Source organism: Bubalus kerabau, chromosome 8, assembly GCF_029407905.1.
Source record: "Bubalus kerabau isolate K-KA32 ecotype Philippines breed swamp buffalo chromosome 8, PCC_UOA_SB_1v2, whole genome shotgun sequence".
In the NCBI taxonomy this organism is placed as follows: domain Eukaryota; kingdom Metazoa; phylum Chordata; class Mammalia; order Artiodactyla; family Bovidae; genus Bubalus; species Bubalus kerabau.
In genome coordinates this window covers 116,051,214-116,076,985 of record NC_073631.1, presented here as the reverse complement: position 1 = coordinate 116,076,985, position 25,772 = coordinate 116,051,214, and the positions used below count along the sequence as shown (strand labels likewise).

Sequence of the window (25,772 nt, the reverse complement as noted above, 5' to 3'; positions counted from 1 at the left end):
ATGAGAGAGACCTTGGAGGCCCTCAGCTCCCTGGGTGAGCCTACAGAACTGGAGGAACTTGGGTGGGGGGCAGGGGAGTAGGAGGCTTCAAGGGCATACCATGCCTGTTGTTCAGTCGCCCATTCGGATCTGACTCTTTGTGACCCCATGGACTGCAGCACACCAGGCCTCCCTGTCCCTCACCATCTCCCGGAAGTTTGCCCAAGTTCATGTCCATTGCATCAGAGATGGCCCTTCACGGATCACTGCCTTGTCGTGGCAAAGGGGCTTGCATAACACAGTGAAGCTATTAGCCATGTCCTGCAGGGCCACCCAAGACGGATGGGTCAAAATGGAGAGTTCTGACAAAACATGATCCACTGGAGGAGGGAATGGCAAACCACCCCAGTATACTTGCCGTGAGAACCTCATGAACTGTTACCAGGCCTGCTGCTTCCCTAATTCAGACCGTAGAGCATCCCCAGGAGGCTGCGACCCTGATACCCCTGAGACCCTGGGGGCTTTTAGGGCAGCATCCTTTCTGGTTTCATCACAAAGAATGCCTGCCTGGTCCATGCTGGAGGTTGTGCTAGTACTAACAGAACACCAGGATAGTTAAATCTATTCTCTCTCTAAATCTATTCATCTCTGTCCTTGATTCGATGTAAAGCAGCTAAGGTTGATATTTGGTCAGGCTGCTGGGGAAGCTGGTTGTCCCTTGTCCGTGATGGTTAGAGACCTCGCTTTCCTTAACGCCCAGGGAAAACTCTTTTGGGCTGGGACGGGGAAGAGCAACCGTCTTGGATCACCTCTTCTATACGATCTGCTTGACTTGCACCCATCCTTTTGCCTGTAACAGGACTCTCTGTGGGACAGCCGGAGATGACCCCCCAAAGTGAGCCTGGGGAACGGTCCCACGATGCCCAGGAGCAGATGTCTCCTCCCCAGGAAGAGAGCGTGCTGGGTACATGCTCAGGTAAGTGGGGACTACGGAAGCTGGCTCAGGACGGAGTCCTCCTTCCTTCGTCAAATATTTATTGAGCACCTACTAAGTGCCCCACGCTATTCTAGATACCAGGGATACCTCAGTGACCAAGGAGACAAAAGATACCTGCCTTCCAGGAGCTTAATCCTAGTGAGGACAGAGGACTAGCAGACAACAAATGTAGGAATAAATGCACTTATAACCTGGGTTGGAAGAGGCTTTGCGGGTGGGGCAGGCAGGAGGATTGAATAGAGGTGTGAGAGTCAGCCTCCCTGCGAAAGTAAGATTGAAAGAGGTGGCCAAGCAGATACGGGGAAAAGAAGCCTAAAGCAGGCGTGGACCTGGCCTTCTGACTTTCCCATCTTCTCCAGTGATTTGCCTGGAAACTGGGGCCCATCTGGTAGCTAGGAAGTTCCCCATCTCTCCTCCTAGGGCCTCTTGGAAGCCTCAGGACAGGTACCATTCTTGCTTCCACTCTCTTACACACACATGTTTGAAGCCCCTCACACTTGTGGCTCTTGCAACCTGCATGGCCTGGGGCAGCTGGGAATTCAGCCCCTGCAGGTTTGATATGGGACCACTCCTGCCTGTGGGGCTGGAGCCGGGGTTTCAGAAGCCCCTGCCTCCTGGCACCAGGGGGGACCTCTCTCCATCTCTGGTGTCTGCAGCATCCTTGAGGTAGCCTGTTCTCTGCCAGGGCGCGAGGCCCCCCGACCGGAGAAAGGTGCCCCCACGGAACAAGGTGAAGCTCCCTGCAGAGAAGGCCAGGTGTGTGCACCACGCAAGCCTGAGTCCACGGGCTCCTGCCCAGGTGAGTCTTCCCAGCAGTCCATCCTACCAGGGGGCCAGGCGGAGGGAACAGGGGTGTGCAGGCATCGTGTAAAAAGAAAGCCACCCCAGGGCCTTCCAACCCAAGATGAATCAGGCCCTGCCACCTTTCTGCTGTAGAGCTTTAGCACCCAGCAGGAATTCTGCACCCACAGACAACAGGAATCAGAGAGGCTAGTCACCAAAGAGAAATACACTCTCACTTCCACGTCTTCCGGAAGTCTTACCTTTCCATTCTCTCTACCCCAGTCGATGTTCACACCTGTTGACAGCTTGAATCATGATTCCCACGAAGACACGTGGTGTCAGTGTCGATCAACCTTTTCATTGTCATCCCCAGACCTGCTCCCTCCCCCAAATCTCCACTGACCTTGGTGCTACCCAGATGAACTGTTGTACTTGATGCATCTCCCCCATATCCACAGTGATCAAACAGTTGGTTCTCTCTCCACAACCCTACCCATCACTTCCTTCCACCACCACCAGCCTTATCACCTCTTGCCTGAGTGATGTCACCTATTCCACAAGGGCTTATTTGGTGCCCGCTCGGGCTAGGCTGTTTTAGGTAGAACAGAAAGAGATGGGCTGTAGAGTGACGTGGTCCTGGGTTCGAATCCCTGCTCCACGTGTTTATAGCTGAGTGATCTTGGATAGGCTACAGGAGCCTCAGTTTGTTCACAAGGAAGAAGGGTAACTTCTGCGCAGGGGTTTGGGTGAAGGTTTGTGAGAGTGTACACACAGTGCCTCATCTCCAGTTGGCTCTCAGTACATGATGGCAATCCTCAAGCTGTCTGCCCTCCAGAGACTGAAATCTGACACCAATATGAGCTAGAAGAAAGAACGACAAGAACAAATAACGATAAAGCCATGTCACAAGGAAGTGTGGAAGAGTCAACCATGTTTATATGAGACCCTCATGTGTTGGATTTGTCAAAGCTTTTGTTGGTTTGTGCTCCATGTTGAGAGAGGTGTAGACTTCAACTCGGATGAGGCTGGAGGATGGGAAGACATCCTTGGCTGACTTAGAAGTAGGCAAGTTGACATATTAATAACTGGGGTTATAGGAGACCAGCTTACCTGAAGTGAGGGGTTTATGCCTGGGAGTATTGAGAGAGTTGGACTGGGTTGGGGTGAGTCTCAGATGCAGCTAAAGAAGACTTTATACTCTAAATAATGGGGAGCTATTGATGGTTCTTTGGTAGCAAAGTTGCACAAAGAAAATGAAAGTGATAGCGCAGTATGATAAAGAGCTGTTTGAAATGGATGAATCAGTAAAAGAAACTGGAAGGAAATCTAATTGTGATAGTTCAAGCCCCATGCTATTTATTACAGACTTTTAGAGCCAGACAGGAAGTCCAATCAGCTGGTTCCAAGGCTCTGAAACAAGAATCACTTTGGGAGCTTGAAAGAAAGGGAACAGATTCATGGGCCTGGGTCCCCTAGATGCACTTAAAAAGTTCCCCAGGAGATTAGGACATGGCACCAGATTTAGGCACCATGAACCGGTCCATTGCTTACACCTAAGCAAGCTAACAAACTCAACTCAAAGAAAACTCAATTCAAAGAGATTAAGTGACTCAACCGTGGTCACACTGCTGCTTAGTGGCAGAGAAAAACCCAAATGCACCCTCCCAGTCTGGGTCCTGAACTCCTTCCTCTTGGCTGGGTCATCTCAGTGCCCAAGAAGGGCAGAGCACCAGGGGAACCTGTATCAAACCTGCTTCCCCCAGAGGGCCTTCCCTGTGTCTCCAGAGGTTGGCACCATCCATTGGTTCCCCATGTTCTGTAAACTCAATCCTCTTCTTAAACTGGGATTTCCCACCTGGCCCTAGAAGTGAAGGGAGTAGGAGCAGGGGGTAGCCTTTGAGAAACCACAGGGAGGAATGCAAAGGTCTCTGGTCACTGGCAAGGAGTTAGAAGATCCCCTGGAGAAGGGAATGGCAACCCAGTCCAGTATTCTTGTCTGGAGAATCCCACGGACAGAGGGGCCTGGCGGGCTATACAGTCCCCGGGGTCGCAAAGAGTCGGACACAACTGAGCAAATAACACAGAAACAAGGTGAGCGTCAAGATCAGCCCACAGGACGATGCGGAAGACCTTCTCCTGAGGGCAGTGGAGTAGATCCAGGAAGGTGGGGTGTTTGCTGATAAGCCTGCTGAGCTGCAGTGGATTCACAGGGCACAAAGGGGAGTTGCTCATCTGCAGATGGGAGACTGTGGTTCCAGAAAGGAGTGGGCTGGACAGCAAGATGGGGGTGGCCCCCCTTCGCATGGGCCTCTGACCCCTCAGAGTGAAAGCTGAAGTCTGAACCCTGAGTGAGGGTAAGGGGTGCCCACCATAGCGGCAGGGTCTCCTTAAGGAGGCAGGCAAGCCAAGGAGAAAGCACCCCCTGGCTTGGAGAGCCTGGGAGGAGGACTTAGGGTGGTCCTCCGATTTGGACATTTCCAGGAACTTTCCAGTGGAAGGAGCAGGAGCTAGGCTTAGGGACTTCAGGAAGTGGTGGTCCTATTGGCAAACAAACAGATCAGGTGAAAGTCAGTCAGTCCATTCTTTGCGACCCCCATGAACTATACAGTCCATGGAATTCTCCAGGATAGAATACTGGAGTGGGTAGCCTTTCCCTTCTCCAGGGGATCGTCCCAACCCAGGAATTGAACCCAGGTGTCCTGCATTGCGGACGGGCGCATTCTTTACCAGCTGAACCACAAACGTGGGGTTTAACAGACTCGCCTTGTTTTGCCCTTTCAGGGGACGAGTGGATGATTCGGAAGGTGAAGGTAGAGGAGGAGGAGGATCGGGAGGCCCACGAGGAGGCGGAATGGCCCCAGCATCTGGCATTACGCCCCAGCCCCTTTCCCCCGCCTGACCTGGGATCTCTGGCCGCCGCGTATAAGCTGGAGCCGGGGGCCCCAGGGACACTGGGTGGGCTCGCGCTGGCCGGGTGGGTACCGACCGCCTCGGAGAAGCCCTACGGCTGCGGGGAGTGCGAGCGCCGGTTCCGGGACCAGCTGACCCTGCGGCTACACCAGCGGCTGCACCGCGGCGAGGGTCCGTGCGCCTGCCCCGACTGCGGCCGCAGCTTCACGCAGCGCGCGCACCTGCTGCTGCACCAACGCAGCCACCGCGGCGAGCGGCCCTTCCCCTGCTCCGAGTGCGACAAGCGCTTCAGCAAGAAGGCGCACCTGACCCGCCACCTGCGCACGCACACGGGCGAGCGGCCCTACCCGTGCGCCGAGTGCGGCAAGCGCTTCAGCCAGAAGATCCACCTGGGCTCGCACCAGAAGACGCACACGGGCGAGCGGCCCTTCCCCTGCCCCGAGTGCGAGAAGCGCTTTCGCAAAAAGACGCACCTGATCCGCCACCAGCGCATCCACACGGGCGAGAGGCCCTACCAGTGCGCGCAGTGCGCCCGCAGCTTCACGCACAAGCAGCACTTGGTGCGGCACCAGAGGGTGCACGCCGCGGCCGGCCGCACCCCGCCCTCTCCCGACGCGCCGGCCTCGCCCACGTCCCCTGCCCCGTCCCCCACCGCCTCCCCTCCCGGACCCAAGCCTTTCTCCTGCTCCCACTGCGGCCTGAGCTTCGGCTGGAAGAAGAATCTCACCACGCACCAGCGCCTGCACAGCGGCGAGGAGCGCCCTTTCGGGTGCGACGAGTGCGCGCTGGGCGCCCCTGTGGACCCCGCGGCCCCCCAGCCCTTGGCCTGCGCGCCCCGAGGCACTCCGGCCGGCGAGCGGTCCTTCCTCTGCCCCGAGTGCGGGCGCAGCTTCGCCCACGGGCAGCACCTGGCACGACACCGGCGGGTGCACACGGGCGAGCGGCCCTTCGCCTGCGCTCAGTGTGGCCGCCGCTTTGGCTCGCGGCCCAACCTGGTGGCCCACTCCAGGGCCCACAGCGGCGCCAGGCCTTTCGCCTGCGCGCAGTGCGGCCGCCGCTTCAGCCGCAAGTCGCACCTGGGTCGCCACCAGGCGGTGCACACGGGCAGTAGGCCCCACGCCTGCGCCGTGTGCGCCCGCAGCTTCAGCTCCAAGACCAACCTGGTCCGCCACCAGGCGGTGCACACCGGCTCCCGCCCCTTCCCCTGCCCGCAGTGCGGCAAGAGCTTCAGCCGCAAGACCCACCTGGTGCGACACCAGCGCATCCATGGAGGAGCCGCCCACCCGGCCTCCGGATCTGACCTCTCGAGCCCAGCCTGGCCCACGTCCACCGACGTGACCGCACCCGCGCTTTTCTTCTGAGCTTCGTTCTAGACCGGACCCGGCCTTTCCCTTCTTTTGCTCCCTGGTTCCAGAGACCCATGCCGGACATCTCCTGGACACCGTGGCTTGGATTGCCCGTGGCCGTTTTCCTCTCTTCTCCATCCTGCTGAAGAAAGTCTGGAAAGGATACCTGGCTTTGACCTTCTGTGTCTGAAACAGGGCTAAGAGTAAACCCTTGATGGAAACAGTTTAGGCCTGAGTCCTTGGAAATCTCCCACTAAGAGACCCAGTGGGAAAGATGATGTTTCCTGGACCACTCCCCACCGAGGACTGAGTCAGGAACCTCTACAGGGGCAGGGAAAGAATGGCGATCTGTGTACTGAAAGTTTCATTAAAATTATAATCCAAAGGTTCTGGGGCTGTGGAATGAGTTGGGGATTGAACCCCTGACTTTTCTCACCCACCCTTTTCTACCTTAGTGCACACACAGACACTCCTTCCCATCCTATCTGGGTGAGTTCAATTTAGCCAGCTGCCAATAATGGGATTTCTCAAATCAAAATATGATACAGCTAATTGCTGAATCGCTCTCTTGCTCCCTGACCTTAGCTCAAATCTGACAAGGAAGAAGCATCGGTATACATTTCTCATGCCAGGGATCGAAGGCTAAACCGTAGGGAAGACAAAGAGAGGAAGCAGGGTTCCCCTGGCCGTTCCCATGGAGACAGGGTGCCACCGAAGGCTCTGGAGCTCCAGGCCTCTGCCTGGGTTTGCAGCTTTCCCAAGGGGATCTTGCAGCCCCACCTGCCACTCTGCCTGGAAGCAGGGGGAAGCACGTGAGTGACAGATGAAGGTTCCTGTAAGTTCTCTTTATGATGGCGGCTTGATCCAGACATCTCTAGCTGAGCTGTCCTAGCCGAGGCCAACAGGAGAGCTGAGTGACCCAGAGGGGTAGGATGATGGGGGAAATGTGTTGAACTTGGAGTGAGAAGTCTTACACTTGACCTTTCCTCAGTCTCTTTAGGACTTGGAGCAGAGCCCTTCATTTTCCTGGGTCTCTGCTTTCTCATTTGAATAAGATTGTTGATGTTGATGAGGGCTGAGGCTTTTTTCCAATTCTAATGTCACGATCAGCAAGGTAGCACTAGTGGTAAAGAATCTGCCTGCCAATGCAGGAGACATGAGACATGGGTTCAGTTCTTGTCTAGGAAAGATTCCCCTGGAGGAGGAAATGGCAACCCGCTCCAGTTTTCTTGCCTGGAGAATCCCATGAAGAGAGGCGCCTGGGGGGCTACAGTCTATAGGGTCACAAAGAAGCAACTTAGCACAAAGGTTTCAGAATAACCCTAGCAAATATTTACTGGGTGCCAACATTGTGCCAAAGGATGAGATGGTTGGATGGCATCACCAACTCAGTGGACGTGAGTTTGAGCAAGCTCTGGGAGTTGGTGATGGACAGGGAAGCCTGGTGTGCTGCAGTCCATGGTGTCGCAAAGAGTCAGACATGACTGAAGTGAACTACTTTGTGCCAAGTCCTGCACTAGGCATGGGCAAAAATAGTAAGCAAGACAGACAGGCCCCTCTGCCCTCACAGAGCTTACAGGAAACAGGAGGATTGTGGGGCTAGGGCCAGCGCAAAGGGCACTGCGAGTGGAGCCCAAAATCTAGGAAAAGTCAAGGGAAGTTCACAGGTTGAAGACACCTCTAGAGGGAGCCCTGAAGGATGGGTGCACGCAGCAAGTGACTAACTCCTCTTCCTGGTCCTTTTCTTGGGTTCCCACCTCCTTCCTATCCTGGTATTGTAATTCCAGTTGTTTTATTTTATTTTATTTTTACTTTACAATATTGTATTGGTTTTGCCGTACATCAGCTTGAATCTGCCATAGGTATACATGTGTTCCCCATCCTGAACCCCACTCCCACCTCCCTTCCCATACCATCCCTCTGGGTCATCCCAGTGCACCAGCCCCAAGCATCCTGTATCATGCATTGAACCTGGACTGGTGATTCATTTCATATATGATATTATACATGTTTCAATGCCATTCTCCCAAATCATCCCACCCTCTCCCTCTCCCACAGAGTCCAAAAGACTGTTCTGTACATCTGTGTCTCTTTTGCTGTCTCACATACAGGGTTATCATTACCATCTTTCTAAATTCCATATATATGCATTAGAGGCTCCAGTTTAATCCACCTCATTAGAACTGATTCAAATGTATTCTTTTTAATGGCTGAGTAATATTCCATTGTGTATATGTACCACAGCTTTCTTATCCATTCATCTGCTGGTGGACATCTAGGTTGCTTCCATGTCCTGGCTATTATAAACAGTGCTGCGATGAACATTGGGGTACACGTGTCTCTTTCAATTCTGGTTTCCTCGGTGTGTATGCCCAGTAGTGGGATTGCTGGGTCATAAGGCAGTTCTATTCCAGTTTTTTAAGGAATCTCCACACTGTTCTCCATAGTGGCTGTAGTAGTTTGCATTCCCACCAACAGTGTAAGAGGGTTCCCTTTTCTCCACACCCTCTCCAGCATTTATTGCTTATAGGCTTTTGGATCACAACCATTCTGACTGGCGTGAAATGGTACCTCCTTGTGGTTTTGATTTGCATTTCTCTGATAATGAGTGATGTTGAGCATCTTTTCATGTGTTTGTTAGTCATCTGTATGTCTCCTTTGGAGAAATGTCTGTTTAGTCCTTTGGCCCGATTTTTGACTGGGTCATTTATTTTTCTGGAATTGAGCTGCAGGACTTGCTTGTATATTTTTGAGATTAGTTGTTTGTCAGTTGCTTCATTTGCTGTTATTTTCTCCCATTCTGAAGGTTGTCTTTTCACCTTGCTTATAGTTTCCTTTGTTGTGCAGAAGCTTTTAAGTTTAATTAGGTCCTGTTTGTTTATTTTTGCTTTTATTTCCAATATTCTGGGAGGTGGGTTATAGAGGATCCTGCTGTGATTTATGTCGGAGAGTGTTTTGCCTGTGTTCTCCTCTAGGAGTTTTATAGTTTCTGGTCTTACATTTAGATCTTTAATCCATTTTGAGTTTATTTTTGTGTATGGGGTTAGAAAGTGTTCTAGTTTCATTCTTTTACAAGTGGTTTACCAGTTTTCCCAGCACCACTTGTTAAAGAGATTGTCTTCAATCCATTGTATATTCTTGCCTCCTTTGTCAAAATAAGGTGTCCATAGGTGCATGGATTTATCTCTGGGCTTTCTATTTTGTTCCATTGATCTACATTTCTGTCTTTGTGCCAGTACCATACTGTCTTGATGACTGTGGCTTTGTAGTAGAGCCTGAAGTCAGGCAGGTTGATTCCTCCAGTTTCATTCTTCTTTCTCAAGATTGCTTTGGCTATTCGAGGTTTTTTGCATTTCCATACAAATTGTGAAATTATTTGTTCTAGCTCTGTGAAAAATACCGTTGGTAGCTTGATAGGGATTGCATTGAATCTATAGATTGCTTTGGGTAATATACTCATTTTCACTATATTGATTCTTCCGATCCATGAACATGGTATATTTCTCCATCTATTAATGTCCTCTTTGATTTCTTTCACTAGTGTTTTATAGTTTTCTATATATAGGTCTTTAGTTTCTTTAGGTAGATATATTCCTAAGTATTTTATTCTTTTCGTTGCAATGGTGAATGGAATTGTTTCTTTAATTTCTCTTTCTGTTTCCTCATTATTAGTGTATAGGAATGCAAGGGATTTCTGTGTGTTGATTTTATATCCTGCAACTTTACTATATTCACTGATTAGTTCTAGTAATTTTCTGGTGGAGTCTTTAGGGTTTTCTATGTAGAGGATCATGTCATCTGCAAACAGTGAGAGTTTTACTTCTTCTTTTCCAATTTGGATTCCTTTTATTTCTTGTTCTGCTCTGATTGCTGTGGCCAAAACTTCCAAAACTATGTTGAATAGTAGTGGTGAGAGTGGGCACTCTTGTCTTGTTCCTGACTTTGGGGGAAATGGTTTCAATTTTTCACCATTGAGGATAATGTTTGCTGTGGGTTTGTCATATATAGCTTTTATTATGTTGAGGTATGTTCTTCTATTCCTGCTTTCTGGAGAGTTTTTATCATAAATGGATGTTGAATTTTGTCAAAGGCTTTCTCTGCATCTATTGAGATAATCATATGGCTTTTATTTTTCAATTTGTTAATATGGTGTATTACATTGATTGATTTGCAGATATTGAAGAATCCTTGCATCCCTGGGATAAAGCCCACTTGGTCATGGTGTATGATCTTTTCAATGTGTTGTTGGATTCTGATTGCTAGAATTTTGTTAAGGATTTTTGCATCTATGTTCATCAGTGATATTGGCCTGTAGTTTTCTTTTTTGTGGGATGTTTGTCAGGTTTTGGTATTAAGGTGATGGTGGCCTCACAAGAGACCCACCTCAAAACAGGGGACACATACAGACTGAAAGTGAAGGGCTGGAAAAAGATATTCCAAGCAAATAGAGACCAAAAGAAAGCAGGAGTAGCAATACTCATATCAGATAAAATAGACTTTAAAACAAAGGCTGTGAAGAGACGAAGAAGGACACTATATAATGATCAAAGGATCAATCCAAGAAGAAGATATAACAATTTTCAATATATATGCACCCAATATGTAAGACAAATGCTAACAAGTATGAAAGGGGAAATTAAAAATAACACAATAATAGTGGGAGACTTTAATACCCCACTCACACCTATGGATAGATCAACTCAACAGAAAATTAACAAGGAAACACAAACTTTAAATGATACAATAGACCAGTTAGACCTAATTGATATCTATAGGACATTTCACCCCAAAACAATGAATTTCACCTTTTTCTCAAGCGCACACGGAACCTTCTCCAGGATAGATCACATCCTGGGCCATAAATCTAGCCTTGATAAATTCAAGAAAATTAAAATCATTCCAAGCATCTTTTCTGACCACAATGCAGTAAGATTAGATCTCAATTACAGGAGAAAAACTACTAAAAATTCCAACATATGGAGGCCGAACAACACACTGCTGAATAACCGACAAATCACAGAGGAAATCAAAATATGCATAGAAACAAATGAAAATGAAAACACAACAACCCAAAACCTATGGGACACTGTAAAAGCAGTGCTAAGGGGAAGGTTCATAGCAATACAGGCTTACCTCAAGAAACAAGAAAAAAGTCAAATAAATAACCAGACTCTACACCTAAAGCAACTAGAAAAGGAAGAAATGAAGAACCCCAGGGTTAGTAGAAGGTAAGAAATCTTAAAAATTAGGGCAGAAATAAATGCAAAAGAAACAAAAGAGACCATAGCAAAAATCAACAAAGCTAAAGGCTGGTTCTTTGAGAGGATAAATAAAATTGACAAGCCATTAGCCAGACTTATCAAGAAACAAAGGGAGAAAAATCAAATCAATAAAATTAGAAATGAAAATGGAGAAATCACAACAGACAACACAGAAATACAAAGGATCATAAGAGACTACTATCAGCAATTATATGCCAATAAAATGGACAACTTGAAGAAATGGACAAATTCTTAGAAAAGTACAACTTTCCAAAACTGAACCAGGAAGAAATAGAAAATCTTAACAGACCCATCACAGGCACAGAAATTGAAACTGTAATCAGAAATCTTCCAGCAAACAAAAGCCCAGGTCCAGATGGCTTCACAGCTGAATTCTACCAAAAATTTAGAGAAGAGCTAACACCTATCCTACTCAAGTGAAAGTGAAGTTGCTCAGTCGTGTCCGACTCTTTGCGACCCCATGAACTGTAGCCTACCAGGCTCCTCTGTCCATGGGATTTTCCAGGCAAGAGTACTGGAGTAGATTGCCATTTCCTTCTCCAGGGGATCTTCCCAACCCAGGGATTGAACCCAGGTCTCCCGCATTGAAGACAGACGCTTTACCGTCTGAGCCACCAGGGAAGTCCTACTCAAACCCTTCCAGAAAATTGCAGAGGAAGGTAAACTTCCAGTTGTTTTAAATATGCAAGACCTGGGAGACCTTATGTGGAAGCTAACTGCACAGACATTCTGATGACTGTTGTGCTGGGGAAGGTGGAGAAAGGTGAACAACCAGGCTGCCCTCCCGAGTCAGAGCACAGTGGTGAACAGAGCACAGCTCCTCGTACCAGCCTGGGGCCTTGAGACCATCTCTATGGCTTAGCGGGCTCCTTCAAGCATCCACACCAGTGAAGAGGCATCCACCATTCCTAACTTGTTGCCTTCCCACTTTGGTCAGTGAAGGAGCCAACCTGCTGTGCTTTAAATATAGTTCCCCCCAGTATCTGAAAGTAGACCGTTCCTATGAAATACAGCCAAAATTCACAATCACTACCATTATTATCCCCATTTTATAGATGTGGAAACTGAGTACAGAGCAATTAGGTCATTTGAACAAGGTCATTCCTTCCTTCGTTCATTCAGCAAACATGCACTGAGTACCTGCTGTGTGTCCAGCATTGTGAGATGCTGGGAATAGAAATACTCATTATAAACTAAAATGTGTTTAATACTTACTCTTTGCTAAGTACTCTCAAGTGTACTTAGCACACTCAGTAAAGCCCTAAGTGAATCAAGGGCTTTACAATTGCTGCCCTGTTTTTCTTTCCACCACCCTGTGAGTGGGCATCCTTGTCCTTGGTCAAGTTTTTCTCATGAGGTAAAAGAAGCTCAGAGAGTCCAAGGAACTTGCACAAGTGACACAGAGTATGTGATGAAAGCATTCCAGTGGTTTGCTTCGAGAGCCTGTGCTTAAAAAAAAAAAAAAAATTGGGGCGACTTCCCTGGTGGTCCAGGTGGCTCAGGAGGTAAAAAAAAAAAAAAAAAATCTGCTTGCAGTGTGGGAAACAAGAGTTCGATCCCTGGATCCGGAAGATCCCCTGGAGAGGAAATGGTTACCCACTTCGGCATTCTTGCCTGGAGAATCCCATGGGAGAGGAGCTTGGTGGGCTACAGTCCATGGGGGCAAAGAGACGGACATGACTGAGTGACTAACACTGGTGGTCCGGTGGTTAAGACTTCGCCTTCCAGTGCAGGAGGTGTGGGTTTAATCCCTCTGGTCAGGGAGCTAAGCTCCCACATGCTTCAGGACCAAAAAAAAAAATAAATAGATAATAACATAAAGTAGAAGTAATATTGTATTAATAACAAATTCAATAAATACTTTTAAAATGATCCACATTAAAAAAAAGCTATATAAAAAAGCAAATTTTATGTTCCCATCAACAGTGTATAAGGGCTCCAATTGTTCCTAGCCAACACTGGCTGTTTTTTGCCATTCTAACAGGTATGCAATGACCTCTCACTGGGGTTTTGACTTTCATTCCCGTGTGTGTGTGTGTGTGTGTGTGTGTGTGTGTGTGTGAGATTTAGTTGCTAAGTCATGTCTGACTCTTGTGACCCCATGGACTGCAACCTGCCAGCCTCCTCTGTTCATGGGATTTTCCAGGCAAGAATACTGGAGTGGGTTGCCATTTCCTTCTCCAGGGGATCTTCCCATCCCAGGGATGGAACCTGGGTCTCCTGTGTCGCAGGCAGACTGTTTACCAACTGAGCTACGAGGAAAGCCCTTCATTCCCATAGAGCCTGTATTTTTCAACACCAGACTCAGTTTCCTTGCAGAGAGGTCCCTCATGTTCCTGGTCTTCAGGGCGCTCAGTGGATGGGTCTGGTGATCAGCATGCATGGGACTTTTACATGAAGGGCCATGGGATGAAGGTGAAGAGCGACAAAGTACATGTGGAGGGTCAGGAGGGGTCTCTGCAAAGTGGGGCAGTGACTCGCTGAGACCTCACCTCCTTGGACCAGGCTCTCGGTGCATAGTCACCTTCACCCCCCATAATAATGGGTGTCTGTCTCCTGGGAGAGGAGAAGGGGCTTCTGCCCAAGGCAGCAAACCACTTTCAGGGGCAAAGCCTTGCGAAAAAGGAGGAAGCAACTGAAAGCAAGCTCGTGTATCGGTTACAAAATGTCCCCTTTCCAGAAGTGATGGTGAATTATGGAGTCATCCCGAAGTGGGGATATGAAGGTCTGTGTAGAAGGGTGGCTGTCAGCTAGAACCAACTTGTAATTGGGACAAGAGCCTGTATCACATGGGCTTTAGTGACACCGCCCAGTGCAGCCCGTCTCCCAGCCCGGGATCTGAGAACCACCTGACAGTGGCCTGCATGCCACACACACAGAGGGGAACTTAAAAGCCAAGTCTTTTCTAGGGACTCCTTCACCAAAGACACTCTTTCCTGGGACTCCTGGAACCAAGCCCCACACACTGGAGGATGGAAAACATTCCTCCTCTCAGCTCTGGAGGCCAAAGTCCACAGCCAAGGTGTGGGCAGGGCCATGTTCCCTCCGAAGGTTCTGGGGTGGGATTGTTCCAGGCCTCCCTCCCAGCTTCTGGAGTTGCTGGCAAGCCTCTCTCTGCCTCGACTTGTGGCCACATCTGTCCAGCCACCGCCTCCTGTTCTTGCATGGCCTTCTTTCTCCCTGTCTGTGTGTCTGTCTGTGTGTGTGTCTCGTCTCCTCTTCTTCTAAGGACCCAGTCCTAGTGGATTAGGGCCACCCAACCTCCTCACCTGAACTCAATTGCATCTGCAGAGACCCAGTTTCCAGATAAGGTCACAGTCACAGGCCCTCAGATAAGGTCACAGTCACAGACCCTCATGGCAAGGGCTTCAGCCTATCTCTAGGGGACACATTTCTGCCCATCGCAGGGACCTTCACAGAGATACTGTGCCAACTGTGGAGGAGGCGAAACCGACACACAGGCTGGGAGGGGATGGGCTGGCTCCACAGAGGTGGGAGGGGGGCGAGCACTGCATAGTTCAGATCAAACTCGACTGGTCCCCAGAGCTCTTGCCTCCAGGTGACAGGCTGGGAAACAAGCTTTGGGGATGTGCAGTGGAGCGTTCAAACAGGCTAAACAATGATAACAAAGATGTCACTTCGAGTTCCTTGACTCTACAAGTGATTTTTTAAATTTATATTTTCTTACTTTTCTAGCAGTAAAACAGCTTGACATGACTGTTAACAAAGAAAAAGCACAGTTGACTTTTAGGAGACTGCAGGAGGAGCTGAGATATGAGCGATCTTCCATCAAATGCGACTGTTTTGTTCAATGTTTCTATAAACTCTGTGTGTGCGTGCGGTGCGGGTGTGTGTGCGGTGTGTGTGTGCATGTGCACGCACACACATGCACCTATTCTACAGTTTATTTGTGGGGAGATATAAGATGGAAGAGTCCAATGGGGAGATACTGCCTTGAGGGGTAAGTGGGTTTGAAGGCTAGGGATGCAGGTCAGACAGATGGGCTGAGATGGGAAGGTGCTTCTGGACAGCATTTTGAGGGACAGAGGATGGGCAGACTAGGGATGAACTGGTCTTCCACAGTGAACATTTCTTCTGCCCCCTGAGAGTCAAGAACCCTCCTGGGAGCTGTGGTGGGGTTTGGCCTGTGGTCTCAGTATGGCGGACACTCTCTGGGAGGGAAGTGGTTCCCAAAGGCTGGTGGAGACCTTCACCCTGCCTCATAGTAGGGGAGACAGGTTGCTCTGCCTGAAGGATATTTCCTTAACCAGAGACACGTCTACATTCCACTATGCAAGACATCCTGTCCTTTCCTGGGGGCAGTAATTTGGGGAAATTCGGCGGCAGAGTAATGTACTGTGGTCTCAGGCAGAGGAGAAGCAGGGCTCTCAGAGGAAGGGGCCCTGGGGTCCTCACGACAAGGCACTGCCGTCAGAGGGGGCTTGACTGAAGGCTTTTAGGAAACACTTTCCCAACTGCTTGACAGAGAACAGACCTGTGGGCTAGAATGAGTGCAGCCTCCTAGCAGGGACGCTCTTGGTCAAGACCAGGAATTGGATTGACATCATAGATTGACGTAACGAACGTCATTACGTAACGTCCTTGGCGCATCTCCGCTTCAGGCTGTCCAGATGCCTGACCCCGAGGCCCTACAGCCCAGCCAGGCAGTCCTGCGTATCTCAGAGCCCCTTTTCCCTCGCTGGGCTTTCTCCACTCAAGGTTTCCCTGGACGGTTTTCAGGGCCCCCCAGAGACTGCCCTGTGGCCCAGCTTCCAAGGGCTGTATTTTGGTGGACAAGGCCAACTATCTAAGTAGCCGGCCCTGGGATCCTCTCCTCCGGGACACAGGCCCACGCATCCCGATGTGCTTGCCCTCCCCACGCTGACTGGTCCTCCTGCACATTCACCCAAGCCCAGGCCACCCCCAAGCCCAGGCTTGCCGACCACCTGGACTACTGATTTCTCCTCCCATCAGGTCTGGCCTCCAACTATAGGCGAAGGTCCATCTAGTCAAAGCTATGGTTTTTCCAGTAGTCATGTATGGATGTGAGAATTGGACCATAAAGAAGGCTGAGTGCCAAAGAATTGATGCTTTTGAACTGTAGAGCTGGAGAAGACTCTTGAAAGTCTTCTTGGACAGCAAGGAGATCAAACCAGTCAATCCTAAAGGAAATCAGTCCTGAATGTTCATTGGAAGGATTGATGCTGAAGCTGAAGCTCTGGTACTTTGGCCACCTGATAGGAAGAACCGACTCATTGGAAAAAAAAACCCTGGTGCTGGGAAAGACTGAAGGCAGGAGGAGAAGAAGGTGGCAGAGGATGAGATGATTGGATGGCATCATCGACTCAATGGGCAGGAATTTGAGCAAACTCCAGGAGACCGTGGAGGGCAGAGGAGCCTGGTGTGCTGCTGTCCATGTGGTTGCAAAGAGTCAGACAAGACTGAGTTACTGAACAACAACAACAAAATGTTCTGAGTGCTTATTGTGACCTAGGCTCTTAGTTAATTCTCCAAAGTACCCTTGGCTTATCCCCATTCTACAGGTAAGGAAACAGAGGTTTAGCATGCTTGAGCGCTTAGGGATGTGAGGGCCTTGTCTCCCCAGACCAGCTGGGGGCAGCTCCAGGGCAGGCCATCTTGTTTACTATCTGGATTCCCGGACCCACTCCACTGGGTGCTTGTTGAGCTGTGGAAGAGGAGCACACCCATCTGTTCTCTCCTGGGAGCTTTGGTGCCTAGAATCCACCTTATCAGTCAGAGCTTTGACTAAGTCAGGGTAACAGCCAAAGCACAGATCCTGGAGAGAGAATGAATATTCAGCGATCCATTTTTCCCTTGGCTGCCAGAATGCTTACAGCTAAATTTACTGCTCAAGTGCCACTCTCGGAGTCAGATGTCTGGTGTAGCTCACATACTTTACGCTTTACTAGCCGTATGGTAACATATGCCCTTTGTTCGTCGTTCCTCCAGATGCTCTACACCTGCGGTAGCAGATGAAAAGACGCACACAGATGCAGAGGAGGAAAGAGCCTCACTTGGCAGAGGGGACAGGAAGGGAAAGTAAGGACGCTGGTGTTGGGGGAGCCTAGGAATAGACCAGTGGTCCTTAAACTTCTGTGGACCACCAAGCAGGTGGGTAAGATATTTGAAAACTCTCTCCAGAAAAATGTGCATAAAAACAGCAGACTGGAGACTCCCCTGGTGGTCCAGTGGCTAAGACTCTGAGCTCCCAATGCAGGGGGCCCAGATTCGATCCCTGGTCTGGGAAGTAGATCCCGCAGCTAAGAGTTCGTATGCCACAACTAAGACATGGCACCGTCAAATAAATAAATATTTAAAACAAACAAAACCAAGAATTTGCATGTAATTTCAGAAGTCACGTGGATCCTCCCACCCCCACCCAAGCCCACCCATCACCTTCAGAGTCTCTGAAGCTCTGAAATTTTAACCCCTCATCCTGCACATATAAGAACAGAGGCCTTTAAAAGGAGAGGGGCCCCTGGGGCTGAGGGTGGGAGGGAAGGAAAGATGGAATCTGCAGTTTTGCCAGGGCGGGCCCTGCTGGCAGGTGTCCGGGTCTCCTTGTGACCCTGGGCTTGGGAGCACCCACCACAGGAAGAGCCTGAAGGTAATTGGGAAACTGTGTGGGGCCAACGGAAACAGCTCCCCAGCTCTGCAACCCTCTTCTTGTTCTGCAGGCTTGGGAGCGTTGGGTATGCAAGCCTACAGCTAAGTGGGCTGAGACTGGGACCAGATCAGGAGTCACCATTAGCCAGAGGACCCCAAGACCCTCGCCTCTGGGCCCAGATTGAAGGCTCCCTGCTACCTGGCTGGGCCTGGAGGCTGGAGTACACCCTGGGAGGTCCTGCCTGGGTCGGAACCAGGAAGCCCAGGGCCTGCCAGCCCGTGGGTTGCCCCTTCCTCGTGAACAGTCTGATGAGGGCTTTTCATTTCGCAGCTGCAGCAGCTGCCGGCTCCGCCCGCTCCATCTCCTCTGGCTCTGCTGTGCTTTGTTTCAGGAAGAAGAGAAAGCAGTGATTGCTCGCCCCCACTTCTATTCTCAGTCAAGGTCACAGGCTTCTCCTCTCCTCCTGGGGTCAGTGCTAGTCATCTCTTATCAGGGTTTTGAGAACAGTCTTCTGAGCTTTCCACAGCTCTGTGAAACCAGTTGTTTGGGGACCCATCTCTGTGGGGTCAGGGAGATGCTCAGAAACTCTTCGTTGTCTGTCTGAGGTCAGGTAGGCACTTGAGAGAACCTGGGGGAAATCAAGGACTTATCCACTGTCACCATGGGGACCTGCCTTTTGCAAATGTATCTGGTTTATTAAATGAGCTGGACCAGGCGGGTGGCAAGCAAGAGGCAACTTTTTTTTTTCTTCCATCATCACGTTCAACCCCCTTCTGTCAGACCCGCCTTCTTTACTGTACCAGATTTCCACTGCTGCCTGATTATCACCAACACCGAGTGACTGAAAACAACCACCTCTCACGTGCAGACGGTCCTGCGGATTAGCAACTTGAGACAGGCCCCGAAGGACAGGTTTTCAGCTGGTGCCACCTGGGGTCCTTCATGCTGTTGTTGTTTTGTGGCTTTGAGGCTCGATGGGGCCTGGATGGCTCCAGATAGCCCGGTTCATGCATCTGGTGGTTGGTGCTAGCTCAGCTAGGCCCCCTCCTGCCCCAGCTTTCCTGCTGCTTCGTTCACATGGACATGACACTGCCTCCATGTTTTCAAGGTCCCGCTGTCACCATTGGGGCTTCTGGCTGCAAAGCAGGAGATGCAAGAGATGAGGGTTCGATCCCCGGGTGGGGAAGATCCCCCTGGAGGAGGGCTTGGCAACCCACTCCAATATTCTTGTCTGGAGACTCCCATGGACAGAGGAGCCTGGCGGGCTATAGTCCGTGGGGTCGCAAAGAGTCGGACACAACTGAAGCGACTGAGCGTGCACGCACACTGCCACCATCAATCAGACGACTGACTGGCTTTCTCAGTTCCAGATTCCTAGAGGAGAACATGGGACAGGCTAAGTTCAAGTCAAGTTTATCCAGGTTTGATCAGCCGTGACCAGGCAGATGCGGTCTCGTGGTTGTTATACAAGTGTCGTGTTCTGCTCTGTTTACAGCAGAAATGGAAATTCCCAGGGAGACACGTGGCCATGGGCTCCCAGGCTGGACAGACAAGCCCAGGAGGCGTGTGCTGCAGTGGGCACTGAGACCAGAACCAGCCCCGAGCTGACCACTCACGATAACAGCTCCCACAAGCCCATCAGGCTGATTAATTCCGAAACCATTGGTGGTTACTTAGAAAGCTGCTTCAGCAAAGTGGTGGGAGCAAAAAAGCAGATTATGAGTGGCTGAAGGTAAGTTGGAGCGAGGAAGTGGAGGCAGCATTTACAGACTGCTTGAATTCATAGAGTCAGAAAGTTCATTGGTAGATGCTGGGGGCTGGTGGGGGTGGTGAGGAGGGAGGATGGGCACTTAGTGTTTAATGGAGATGGAATTTCAGTTTCAGAAGATGAAGAATTCAGGAGGTGGATGATGGTGAGAGATGTACAACAATGTGAATGTACTTAGCGCCACCGAACTGTGCAGTTAAAAATGGTTGAAAGAGTATGTGTTAGATTACATGACTTTTATTGTTGTTCAGTCACTCAGTCATGTCCGACTCTTTGAGACCCCGTGAACAGCAGCACACCAGGCTTCCCTGTCCTTCACCATCACCTGGAGTCTGCTCAAACTCATGTCCATTTAGTCCATGATCCCACCCAACCATCTCATCCTCCGTCACCCCCTTCTCCTTTTGCCCTCAATCTTTCCCAGCATCAGGATCTTTTCCAGTGAGTCAGCTGTTCGCATCATGAGGCCAAAGTATTGAAGTGTCCGCCTCAGCATCAGTCCTTCCAATGAATATTCAGGGTAAATTTCCTTTGCAGGATATTCCCTTTTCAGGGTTTGATCACCTTGCAGTCCAAGGGACTCTCAAGAGTCTTCTCTACCACAATTTGAAAGCAACAATTCGTCAGCGTGCAGCCTTCTTTATGGTCCAACATCCACACACCACTACTGGAAAAACCATAGCTTTGACTGTGCAGACCTTTGTTGGAAAAGTGATGTCTCTGTTTTTTAATACACTGTCTAGATTGTCAAAGCTTTTGTTCCAGGGAGTAAGTGTCTTTAATTTCATGGCTGTAGTGACTCTCCAAAGTGATTTTGGAGTGCAAGAACGTGACCTTTACCACAGTAAAAAACATTACCAAAAAAAAAAAAAAAGATGTCCAGACTGCTCGGAATAGACATCTTTCACTCATCCAACACATCTGTCCTTCTGGGGAGAGCTTCCCCGATATTCCTCCTGCTTCACTGACGTGGCCGGGTGGAGCTGCCATGTACTCACATGGTCCTGCTCCCCGTATCAGTTGGGTGAGCCCCCCCAAACTCCAGCTGTGCCCATTGGAGCCCTTCCACAGGGCACAGGACTTTGCACCATGAGTGGGGCAGCAGAGGCTGTACTTGTCAAACTCGGAAGCTTCTAGGACGTTTTTTTCTTATCACGTGGACAAGGCTGGTCTTTAGTGAAGGACCATGGAGCTGACCACAGAGCAGAATGGGACTGAGAGATGGAGAGAAACTTGGCGTCCAATGAACCATAGATTCCTGACATTTCTGAGGCCAAATTGCATTCAGGGCTTTCTGTAACAGCTATGAGATGCACCTCGTGGGTTTCCCTCCCAAACCAAGGCCATTCCACGTGGGTGAGTTGGGCACGGTCAGCCTGCCACTGCCAGTGTCTCCAGAGTCCCCTTCAGCTTGTGAGCTGAGACCCAGCTCTCCTCAGGAAGTCCCTGGCAACTGGAGGGTGGCGGTCACTCGTGCCTGGCCGTTCCTGTCTACGTGGACTCAGGCATGGCCGTCTGAAGTCCCACCTACACGATTCTGTTCCCCCACTTTCCTTTCCAAGGTGTCAGAGCCACATTGTGCCTGAGACTGTTTGCTCCCTTTTAAAAAGATCTTTCAAAGGAATTGGGCTTCCCTGATAACTCAGTTGGTAAAGAGACCCTGGTTTGATTCCTGGGTCAGGAAGATCCCCTGGAGATGGGATAGGCTACCCATTCCAGTATTCTTGGGCTTCCCTTGTGACTCAGCTGGTAAAGAATCTGCCTGCAATGCGGGAGACCTGGGTTTGATCCTTGGGTTGGGAAGATCCCCTGGAGAAGGGAAAGGCTACCCACTCCAGTATTCTGGCCTGGAGAATTCTATGGACTGTATAGTCCATGGGGTCACAAAGAGTTGGACATGACTGAGCAACATCCAGTTTCACTTTCAAAGGAATTACTTTCCAATATATCTCTTACCCCCGCCTCTGCCTGCTTTCAGAAGGGCCTATCTGACACCCCTTCCTATGAATTCAATGAGCCAATATATTTCCCTTTTCATCTTGGCTAGTTGAGCTGGGCTTCTGACCTTGCAATCAAAAGAACCCTGACATTCTCTTTTTGGCTTACACAAGCAGTATTAAAAACATGAAGTGGGTTCCCCAGCCTCTTGTCCAGGACTCCTGCCCTTCCTGGAATCTTTTCCTCCCACCACCAGAGGACCCAGCTGGCCTGGTTTCCCATTCAAAGAATAGCCCTCCTGACCCCTGGCTTGTTCCTACTGGCTGGAGTCCAGAGCTCTGCTCCATCAGCAGAGGGTCCATTCCTGTGATGTTCATTGGAAGATAGGAACACAGATTCGTGGAAAAACCCACTCCCCTCTCCTCCTAGCCACTGATTCTCAGAAGATGGAGGCTTGCCCTTTCCCCTTCCTCCAGGTGAAACAGCAGTGGACAGGCTCAAGAGCCCTACTCAATGGGAGCCCAGTTATGTGCAGGCCTATAAGGGGGTGGCAGAGTCTGACACTTGCAAGCTTCCAGCTGGGGTCAAGGTTATTAACACCCCACTGTGCCCAACATCCAGGCAGTAACCATCCCTGGTGATGCCACTATTGGAAACGTCACTGAATGCCTGACTGCTAAAGGAAAAGAGGGCTTCCCCAGTGGCTCAGCAGATAAAGAATGCCCTTGCAATGCAGGAGCCACAGGAGATGTGGGTTCAATCCCTGGGTCAGGAAGATCCCCTGGAGAAGGAAATGGCAACACACTCCAATATTCTTGCTAGAGCATTCCATGGACAGAAGACCCTGGCAGAAAAAGAAGGTGGCAGCAAAGGGCCCTGTAAGTTCTGTCAACTTAGAAACAAAGAAACAAACGAACAAAATGAAACAAAAACCCAGCCACAACCTAAGAGTTGAGAGTTATGTTTTATTTGGTGGAAATTTTTAAGATTTCAAGCCCAGGAGACAGCATCTCTGGTGACCCTGAGAAAACTGCTCTGAGGAGGCGAGTGGAGGAGCCAGGTTATATAGAAGTTTTACAACAAAGGGCAGGGAGGCTGAACATCAAGAGATTATTGTTCATTAAAGGAAATAAGATATCCCAAGTTAAGGAGTGTAGCACTTTTCTATGTATAGGAAGTTGCACAAGTCTGGGCTCACCGAAATCATTCCTTTCATATTATCTTACCAATCTGAGGCCAGTACATCCTGAGTTCCTCAGTGCTCACCATTAGGAGTGGCTTCAGCCTGGCGTCTGCTGGATCTCAGGTATTATTCTCTTTCCTGGGTGCCTTCAGGACTCACAGATTCATCTTTGGATGGCTGGAATCGCTGATGACAGTGGCATCCTTGTTTACTGATACAGCAGATGGTAAAGAATCTGCCTGCAATGCAGGAGACCTGAGTTCAGTCCCTGGGTTGGGAAGATCCTTTGGAGAAGGGAATGGTAACCCACTCCAGTATTCTTGCCTGGAGAATTCCATGGACAGAGGAGCCTGGCAGGCTACAGTTCATGGGGTCACAAAGAGTTGGATGCAACTGAGCAACTACATTTTCACTTTTCACTCCATTTCTTAGTTCCTTTTCATCAGCCTGCCTTCCAGAACCATTTTTGTTGTTCAGTTACTTAGTCGTGTCCGACTCTTTGCAACCCCATGGACTGCATGCAGCACACCAGGCTTCCCTGTCCTTCACCATCACCTGGAGTTTGCTCAAACTCATGTCCATTTAGTCCATGATGCCATCCAACCATCTCATCCTCTGTCACCCTCTTCTCCTCCTGCCTTCAATCTTTCCTAGCATCAGGATATTTTCCAATGGGTTGGCTTTTCCCATCAGGTGGCCAAAGTACTGGAGCTTCAGCCTCAGTCCTTCCAATGAACATTCAGGGTTGATTTCCTTTGGTTTGATCTCTTGCTGTCCAAGGGACTCTCAAGAGTCTTCTCTGGCACCACAATTCAGAAGCATCAATTCCAGAACCATCCTCCAAACCAAACCAGCCATGATACCACAAGGACAGAAATGATAACTGGGGCCCTCAGGCCAGGGCCTGGAGCCAGGGATACAACCTTTCCTGGACCACCTGGAGCCATTTTCAGGCAAACATGGTAGAGCCTGTGGGTGAGGCAGCCCTCCCTCTTGACTGGAAAGACTGGCCTCCGGCAGCCTCAAGCAAGAAATGGAAGAGAAGGAAAACCTTCCCTGGAGTGGGGCCTGTGAAGGAAGAGGAGACCCCTGGCAGGACTGTGCGACAAGAGGGAGAGCTCTCCCCTCTTAAAGGATGTGATTCAATGTGCCTCCAGCATGACTGGGAAGAGAGGACCCAGGGAGAGCTTGTCTGACACCAACTCAGCCCTTCCCCTCACCCTAGCTGAGCAAGGTGACTTAGCTAAGCCTCCACTTCCTCTTGGCAAAATGAGGACAAAGTGACGCTTCACTGGAGGAAATGGAATAGTGTGTAATTGATGGAGCACAGGGCCTACTGCATTCTGGGTCTGAAATTATCTAATGTTAATTAAAAAGCACATTCATTCTTATTTTATAAAACTCATTTGGGGCAGAACTATTCTCAAATCTTTCCAACCTAAATCCTCACGGAGCATCATGATTGTGAGTTGCAGAAGTAAGTGCTTCCCTTGTGGCTCAGCTGGTAAAGAATCTGCCTGTAATGCGGGAGACTTGGGTTCGATCCCTGGGTTGGGAAGATCCCCTGGAGAAGGGAGTGGCTACCCACTCCAGTACTCTGGCCTGGAGAATCCCATGGACTATACAGTCCATGGGGTCACAAAGAGTCAGACACGGCTGAGTGGTTTTCACTTTTCACCTTCAGTGAGTGGTAGCCAGTGATGGTTTTGTTCATTTTGTTTTCTCCTAGGAGACAGGAGGTTTTATTGATGCTGATCGGGGTAGGAAGGGCCCCAGGAGCCTGGAGTGGGTTGCAGGGCTGAGTCAGTCAGCAGATGCATAAAGCCTGGGCACATGGGGGTGGGTTAGGGCACATCCATCTGTTTAGGAGTCTTCTTTTCAGGGGTCTTTGTGGTGGCGTGTGAGATCTTTGGTTGTGGCATTTGGGATCTAGTTCCCTGACCTGGGATTGAGCCTGGGCCCCTGCACTGGGATTGCAGAGTCTTAGCCACTGGACCCCCAGGGAAGTCCCCAGCTTTTCAGGATTCTTTGGCTCCTTCTTTGGGGAAGGGAGGGAGCACCTTGACGGGGAGCAATTTGCAGAGTGGCGAGCGGGAAGGTGGGGATGACTGAGAGCTCCTGACCTGAGAGAAGCCCCCGCAGCAGGCAGGAACATCTGTGTGGACGGCTGGTTTAGCTGGTCAGTAGGGGAAAGGGAAGGGGCACTGGGTTGGCACAGGCCAGTTCTCTGTGAGTGACAAGTGGGTGCTGCGGCTGAAGGTCAGGCCAAGGTCAGAGGCACATTCGTTGAATGTGTCTTGATAGAGGGCTTCACAAACAGAGGTCACGGCCAGGGTTGAGAGGCCCCAAGTGAAGAGCCGTGATGATGGGAGAGTAAAGAAAACAGGATGGTTTTTAGGAGAAAAGTTGCCGGTTAGAAACATGCGTAGGTTTGGGGTCGTGGAGTTCATGTGAGGGTCACTAGCAGTAGGTCACACAGTCCAAGGCCCAAGTTCACACACCAGCCAAGTACTCTGACACTGCAGTGTCTCTCTTGGTGGAGGCATCTCTCCGTCTCTCTCTCTCCCCATGCCCTCCCTCGTAGCATCAGACAACAGTCTGATCCCCACAGCAGACCAGCTTTTGTCAGTACATGCTGGACAGGTGCCAGCCACGGGTAAACAGTAGGCCACCTAACATGCATGTGGGATGGGGTGGGGCTGGAGGTGGCAGCTGAGGCTCCCTCCTGCCCTTGTGCCCGCGGCGGGCACACAGGCTGCCACTCGCCTGGCTGGCCCCACACGGCCGAGGAGACTGGCAGGGCCAGGGGGTTGAGCAGCACGAGGGCCAGTAGCCACCCACCCCCAGCTCCACAGTGGTCCATGCCACTCCCTCGGGCTGCACTGCCCCCTCTCCCTTTCCTGGGGGCAGGGAATTGAACAAAGGCTCAGGACCCCTCCCCGGCCCTCCTGCTTGGAT

At 50.2% G+C, this 25,772-nt stretch overlaps 2 protein-coding genes across 2 annotated transcripts; both read left to right on the top strand.

The window, feature by feature from the left end:
* Window positions 1-2,061, top strand: LOC129658461 (zinc finger protein 467-like). The gene is made up of 4 exons (XM_055589417.1): window positions 1-34; window positions 839-955; window positions 1,662-1,775; window positions 2,042-2,061. The coding sequence occupies exons 1-4, from the start codon at window positions 1-3 to the stop codon at window positions 2,059-2,061; spliced, it is 285 nt and encodes a 94-aa protein (XP_055445392.1).
* Window positions 2,062-4,546: 2,485 nt separating this feature from the next.
* On the top strand, window positions 4,547-6,520 carry LOC129658755 (zinc finger protein 467-like). The gene has a single exon (XM_055589595.1). It carries the CDS (start codon window positions 4,552-4,554, stop codon window positions 6,028-6,030), a length of 1,479 nt encoding a protein of 492 aa, XP_055445570.1. The 5' UTR covers window positions 4,547-4,551; the 3' UTR covers window positions 6,031-6,520.
* The last annotated feature ends 19,252 nt before the right edge of the window (window positions 6,521-25,772 follow it).